At 40.4% G+C, this 7,849-nt stretch overlaps 1 protein-coding gene across 1 annotated transcript; it reads left to right on the top strand.

Annotated features, from left to right (window-relative positions):
• Positions 1-2,012: 2,012 nt before the first annotated feature.
• Positions 2,013-6,971, top strand: LOC114351854 (actin-like protein 6A; the record flags this gene model as incomplete). The annotated part of the gene is made up of 4 exons (XM_028303198.1): positions 2,013-2,045; positions 2,726-2,976; positions 4,855-4,972; positions 6,840-6,971. Coding segments are annotated over exons 1-4 (534 nt in total), but the record flags the coding sequence as incomplete, so codon positions are not given.
• Between the last annotated feature and the right edge of the window lie 878 nt (positions 6,972-7,849).

Consider the following 7,849-nt stretch of genomic DNA (forward strand, 5'->3'; position numbering starts at 1 on the left):
AACGCAGTCGTGCAGTAGGGTGCAAGGAAGAGGAGCAGCCATAGTAGATAACACAGAGTCGTTCAAGAGAGTGCTGGGAAGAGTTTCAGCATCCGTAGTTAAGGATCGGCTGGGAACAAGGATAGGCAAATCCAACTCGTGTGGCATGACAGGGATACGCTGGTTAAGACGGCCCTTTTCAAGATTTGGGAGCCGTGTGGTGACGAGCCATTGGACGTAGAGAGGGTCATTAATTAACCGCTTGAGTCCCAGACGGCATTCATTAATGTCATAACAATTGATTATCTATTGTGTCTAGATTCGTGGGCCTTGAAGGATTAATACGTATATTTTCGTGCTTATTAAGATGTTCGTGCTCGCTTCAATGATATCAGCAGAACTGACTTGACTCAATCGATTATTGGGATCGATATGATGATTCGAATCATTATCATCTGAATCAATATTAAAAATAAGTATAAAAATAAAAAGAGATGGTGTAAAACCTATCAATGACTTTCCATTAGTTGAAAAACTGCCGATATTGCAAAATTAGATCATTTTTTTCGAAAAACGGAAATACCGGTATTTTCCCCTTAAATACCGGTATCAAAATACCGAAAATTTTGACCGGTATACCGGTATTTCGGTATACCGGTATACCGGTATCCATGCCCTAGCCGGGTGTGCTGAAGAGCGCCTTCCCCACTCAGAGCGTGCGCTAAGTTGTTAACATGGGCGGTCAGCTTCTCCTGGTATTTCAGGCTGTTCTGGGCTATTTCCTGCCGAACTGTTTTTAGGCCGAGGTCGAGGTATTCCAAACATTATTCGCAGAGCTTTGGTCTGGAATCTCTCCAGGATATCTATATTACTGTTGCTGGCCGTTCCCCACAGTTGTATACCGTAAGTCCAGATCGGTTTTATGGTAGTTTTGTACACTAGCATCTTGCTGCTAGGACTTAATTGTGATTGGCGTCCCATTAACCAGTTCAGTGACCGCAGCCTTCCATCCAGTTGTTTGCGCTTCGTCCAAATATGTTTCTGCCACGTAAGTTTCCTGTCTAGGTGCATGCCCAAGTATTTTGCGTTATTGTCTTGAGGGATAACTTTGCAGTTCAGCGTTACTGGTGGACATGTCTCTTTCCTGAGTGTGAATGTTACATGTACCGATTTGCTCTCATTGGCTCTTATTCTCCAACGCTGCAGCCACTTCTCCACTTCTGTCAAGTGTTTTTGCAACTGTGATGATGCTGTTTCTGGGTTGCTATGAGCTGACAGTAGCGCCGTATCATCAGCATATGTCGCAGTCGTGGTGTAATCAGTTGTTGGGATATCTGCTGTGAAGATGAGGTACAGTACAGGGCCCAAGATACTGCCCTGAGGGACACCTGATTTTATTTCGTGTGCTTCTGAGAGATCATCGTTGTACTTCACTTGGAAGCATCTTTTATCTAAGTAGGATTTAAGTATCCGGAACAAGCAATGCGGGAGATGCTTCTTTAGCTTGAACAGGAGGCCGTCATGCCACACCTTATCAAACGCTTGGCTGATATCTAAGAAGACTGCAGAGCAATATAATTTGTTTTCTAGGCATCTGCTAATGGTGTCAACTATACGGTGTACCTGTTCGATCGTCCCGTGTTTTTCTCGGAATCCAAATTGGTGGTTTGGTAATACTGTACTTAGGTGTTCTTTCATCCTGTTAAGCAATATTCTCTCAAACAGTTTGCCTTTTAATGGCGATGAACTTGTGTATTTTCGCCACAAGGCACACTGTTCCGCCAATATCACGTGCGCAGCTTTTACACAATGTAGGTATTTGAGAAATTTAAATTCAAAGGTATGCTAAGCAAAATACCTAAAACAAAGAGACATCACAAATAAGACAACACAATACATAAAAATAATACATACGAGTGAACACAAATGGGGAGGTTTAGTTTGGAAAAAGTTTACTGCCAACTCTTGCTTGTTACAAAAGGTTACAAATTAATTTTATTGATGTTAATGAATTTAACTAGAGATTTCAAAGTATGGGGATTAGTAAAGTTAAGGACACATTTAAGGTTAGTTGGAAAAGGGAATTTTTTGGGAAGGAAGTCATACAACGAATGGTCAATTTTGGGGCAGTTGAAAAAGATGTGATTAGCTGTTCCTTCATCCAAGCCGCATTCGCATATGGAGCTATCCTTGATCCGCATTTTTGCGAGGTGTACAGGGGTGCACGCGTGTCCTATACGCAGGCGACAGATAATGGACACTGTTCTTTTTGGTAAGTGGCGGTGCTTGAAAAACCAGGGTCTTGAGGGAATATCCTGTTGGATATCAGCATAATATCTGCCTACGTATCTCTTGGAGTTAACCCAGTGAGTATTCCACGACTTGAACAGGTGTTTACGTGGGAGCGAAGAGACATCATGAGCAAATAATCTGTAGTGACAAATGTTTTTTTCCGCTAACTCCTGTTCCCGTGGGAATTTTGCAATATCCTGTTGTAACTAAGCTTTAGGTTTACTAAGGTACCTGCATGCCAAATTTCAAGCGTCTAACTTAAGCGGTTTAGATTTTTCATACAAAATAATTTTCCCGCTAATTCCCTTTCCCGTGGGAATTTCGGGAATTCCTTTCTTAGTGCACCTCTACGGTACCTAAGCTACGTCCCTTCCAAATTTCAAGTGCCTACGTTTAGCCGTTTAGGCTGTGCGTTGATATGTCATTCAATCAGTTTCTCCATTCATATATTTAGATAAGATGTTATTTCTTCCAACAGGTCATTCGGTCCCCATCAGAGCACCACCCGGCTCTCTTCACAGAAGCGGTCTGGACGACCAGGCCAGCCCGAGAGAAGCTGGCGGAACTGCTCTTTGAGAAGTACCAAGCGCCTGCCTTCTTCTTGGTGAAGAACGCTGTGTTGGCTGCCTTTGCCAACGGGAAGTCGACGGCGCTGGTGGTAGATGCTGGTGCGAGTCAGACTTCGGCTGTGCCGGTCATTGATGGGTGAGCGTCATGATTATTCTTAATTCATAAATCATTTATTCATTGCATCATGTAGTACATTGTAGTATTACGAGGGCTGCACTAAAAGTATCGGGAATGGAATATTTCCACTGTTCCAGTCATATTAAAATCTATTTAATTGCAAACTCCAGGGTTTTAAAAATCGTATACCATTTATTTATTTAAAAAAAGATTCTCGGTCGTATCACAAGGTCTTGTCAAACTTGTTTAGTCGTTGAGAAAATGGAATTGACTCGAGAAAATTCACGAGCGATGATTTATTATGACTTTTGAAGTGGTTTAACACAAAAACAGTGTGTTGACCGGATGATTTCTGCATTTGGTAATGAAGCCCCATCCAAAACCACAATTTATCGCTGGTTTATTGAATTTCAACGTGGACGTGTCAAGCTCAGTGATGATCCCCGTCAAGGTCGTCCAAAAACTGCAGTCACCTAAGAAAACGTTGATGCTGTGCGTAAGCTGATTGAAGAAGATCGACATGTGATATACCGCGAAATTCAGGCAACTTTAGACATTGGCATGAGTCAAATACAAATAATCTTGCATGAACAATTAGGTGTAAAAAAGTTGTTTTCCCGATGGATACCGCATTCGCTCTGTGAAGATCAAAAAGCGGCTCGCGTTACTTGGTGCGTCAGATTGATAAATTTCTCCAAAAAATGCCCCTATAACAGGTGGTTTTTATTACTTTGTATTATTCTCTATCGTATTATCTTTGTAAAACCAAAAAATGCATGTCTCTATCCCTATCACAACATTTGCTGTGATCGTTTGAACAAAGGCCGGCCACAACATTATTTTCCGCTGCAGGTAGAGACAATTTTAATTTTAACTAAAATGCTTATTTTACTTCGAAATCTTTTGTTTTTATTTGAAATCTAACTTGTCTTTATCAAAATTACAAATCTAGAGCCATTTTCAGTTTCGTTCTTAACGAAGCGTTGAATGGCGCGCCCGGAGAGGCTTAGTTCAAACGATCATTGCAAACGTTGTGATAGGGATAGAGACATGCGATTTTTGGTTTTACGAAGGTAATACGATAGAGAATAATACAAAGTAATAAAAACCACCTGTTATAGGGGCATTTTTTGGAGAAATTTATCAAATAACCAAAAAAACACGAATTTTTAAGCAGATTTTTTTCAAAAAGTATCATTTTTTATTATGTGTTGGCATTTTTTGTGTATTTTATGTATTTTTTTAGTATCGCCTGTTATTTAGCATTATTACTGTTCAGGATATACCGCTTAGTTTAAAAGTTATTACGTTTTCTTTACAATAAGTAATCGGAAGAAAAAATAATCTATAAAAAATTAAAAAAAAATCTCAAAAAATTTTTGACCTCATTTTTGTCGATAAAAATAGGTCTAGTTTCATCTATTTTCATATGTACACTTTAACGTGACTCACACTGTATATATGTAACATTCTAACATTTTGTACTACCCTTTATTGCTGGCACTTCTGTAACACTGCGAAGTGAATAAAGGAATATGAAAACTGGCCCTTCAAGTATCTATGTATCGAGACACAATAGAAATTGTTACCGAGGCCTCATGCGACCGCTTAGGGTTTGGTGGATAATCAGCTCTTGTTCATAAGTTTTCGCCAGTTAAAATCTACTGTCTCTCAGTAGACTCGAACCAAGGAATCTTGGTTCGATTCGATTGGGGACGAGTCTATTGCTCTCTATTAAACACCACACCGCTCCGCACATCTCCGCACCGCCGCCGCTGTTAAATTAAATATTAAATTAACACTTCTTTGCTCCGCTCCGCCTTAGTGGAAACCGTGTCTTTTAGTTCCACACATTTCTCCTCTTCTTCAAAATAACAACATCATTATTTCTTTCAGCTACGCCATAACAAGCGCAGCCGTACGGTCGCCGGTGGGAGGCGACCACCTTGCCAACCAGGCGAAGGCCATGCTGGCGTCCATGCATATACACATGCTGCCTGTCTACAGTATACAGGTCAGTGTTAACAGCAGTAAACACTGTTGTACCACCTTCACACTTATAGCTGATTAATAAAGTATCGTACCATTTGATAATAAATAAATAAATATCCTTGGACATTTTACACTGCGCTTCTAGTCCCAAACTAAGCAAAGCTCGTACTATGGGTACTAGACAACCGATATAAACATACTTAAATACTTTTTTTTTGTAAATACATACATATTATACATAGAAAACACCCAGTCCAATACAAACAAATATGTTCATGCACACAAATGTTTGTACTGTGCGGGAATCGAACCCGCAACCTCCGGAATAGTAGTCCGTTTCGAACCACTACACCATACGGTCGGCAGTAACGCCATTACAGATTCTTAGCATTTTTTCATGTAACCATTGCACCTGTTTTTTATGCTTAACAAAGCAGGTATTAGACCGCAAACTCACCTGGTGTTAATTGATTTTTATTATTTTGTTGTTAATGTAGAAGTTTCGTGATGTTGAAAACGTTAGGTTTCACTGAATGGGATTAAAATATAGACCAAAACTAAAATGCCGGTGAAGTTATTTTTGAAATCCAGCAAGAAATGGCTGAGAAATTAATTATTCATTATTACCTCCATATTTTCAACCGACTTCAAAAAAAGGAGGAGGTTCTCAATTCGACCCGTATGTTTTTTTTTTTTTTTTTTTTCTATGTTTGTTACGCGATAGCTCCGCCAATTATGAACCGATTTGAACAAATCTTTTTTCAGCGTATAGGTAATATCTCAAGGGTGGTCCCATTTAAATTTAATAATAGAAAAAACAACCCCCAAGGGTGGAAAATTGGGGATGAACTTTTTTATACGCAATATCTCCGCCGATTATGAACCAATTTGAACGATTATTTTTTTGTTGAATAGGTATTATCAAAAGGGTGGTTTCATGCGAATTTGAAGAAAATTTTCACCCCCAAGGGTGGAAAATTGGGGATGAACTTTTTTATAATATACATTAAGAATATGGTCTCAATGTACTGCCTACCTTCAGTGGTAACATCAAGGTAATAATTAGTCAACTAAAAAGCAAGAAATAAGTTAAATTTTAACAAAAAAAATAAAACCGACTCCAAAAAACCTACACTAAAAAGCATAATAATAATTACTAATTACCTACTTATTTATTAGGACGAATTATTAATATTTATGTAGGTATACCATGATTGATACTTTTGGAGTCGGTGCAGGCAAACTTTACATGTTTCATAATCTTGGCACCGACTCCAGAAGTATCAATCATGGTATACCTACATAAATATTAATAATTCGTCCTAATAAATAAGTAGGTAATTAGTAATTATTATTATGCTTTTTAGTGTAGGTTTTTTGGAGTCGGTTTTATTTTTTTCGTGTGGAACTTAAACAGGCGGTGCCGTGACGTCAGGCCACCTGCTCGCATTGTCGAGAATGACACTATCGATCAAATGGCGCGAAATATTTGTTATGCGCAACTTTAGGGCCCTATAACTTCTTTATTTGTAGAGATACTTTCATGATTCTTTCACAATTATTATTAGTTTTACTTATATTTTCAAGTTTTATTAAAATAAAAAATTGGAAACTTCTCCATTGTAACAAAAACATCTTGTAAACTTATTGACTAGTTTGGGTATCATGAACGATTTGACGCTGATTGTACAAGCTTTGCTTTGGGATAAGATGTTTAACGCCCGTATTCACACTTAAGTAAAGCAGAAAATCGAACGCAAAGCGTTGAATCTCTGTGATTGGTTCGTGTGTCACCCTGTGCGTCCACGCGCACTGTGAGACCGGGCGTCGTTGAGCTTGTTTGTGAATACGCGCGTAAGAATATTTATTTATTATTATGTACTTCACAGAGCAAAGAAGTGATCCGCGAGAGAGAGAGGGCGCGCTACACGCTGAAGACTCTGCCCGCCGGTCTCACTCACTCGTGGCAGCAGTACATGCTTAAACGGCAGTATGAGGACTTCTGTCATTGCATCGCACAGGTCAGACTGTTTGTTCCCTTCTATACAGGGTGGAAACGATATGTGATCTCACTCGATTATTTCTAAACTATACAAGATATCGAAAAACTGGTTTCAGATCCTGAAAGTGCTTCACGAGCTCTTTCAAACGGCGGTTTCAAAGGTTACAGAATAAACTGGAGCTATCCGAAAATTCAATGTTTCTAGCTTATCGTTTCCAACCTGTATATCTATGTGTACCTGTTTTTTAGGGTTGATAGAATGTGATAGATGTTTTATTTACATATTTTAAAAATCAAATTTGTAAATCATGACGCTGCCTGCCGGCCTCACTCAGGCCTCAGCCTCGAACTTAGCGGGCAGCGGCGCGGGAGCGGCGGCGGGGCGGGAGCGGCAGGATCTTATGCGTAAAATCAAATAGACCGGTTCTCGAAAACAGCGTCGCGGCAGCGGCGCCGGAGCGGGCAACGAGCGGGCAGCGGCGAGGGAGCGGGCAACGAGCGGGCAGCGCACTCCTTCTTTTGCCCACAATAAATCGAGCATAAGGAATAAATTTGAATCGAAATAAAATTGTCGCCGTTGTTCAGACATTTCGTTCGCGAATAAAAACAAATATCTCGACAACACAACCCCGAACACAACACTTCGCCGCTAAAGCGCCGCGCGAGCTGCCCGCTTGTTTCGAGAACGGGTCTGCGTTGCCCGCCCCGCTCCCGCGCCGCCGCCGCCGCCGCCCCGCTGCCCGCTAAGTTCGAGGCTGAGGCCTCACTCGTGGCAGCAGTACATGCTGAAACGGCAGTATGAGGACTTCTGTCACTGCATCGCACAGGTCAGACTGTTGTTTTATTTAATACAGGGTGGAAACGATAAGTGATCTCACTCGATTATTTCTAAACTAT

This window comes from Ostrinia furnacalis, unplaced genomic scaffold (genome assembly GCF_004193835.3).
Source record: "Ostrinia furnacalis isolate ACB-3 unplaced genomic scaffold, ASM419383v2 OfSCF1209, whole genome shotgun sequence".
NCBI classification, from domain to species: Eukaryota; Metazoa; Arthropoda; class Insecta; order Lepidoptera; family Crambidae; genus Ostrinia; species Ostrinia furnacalis.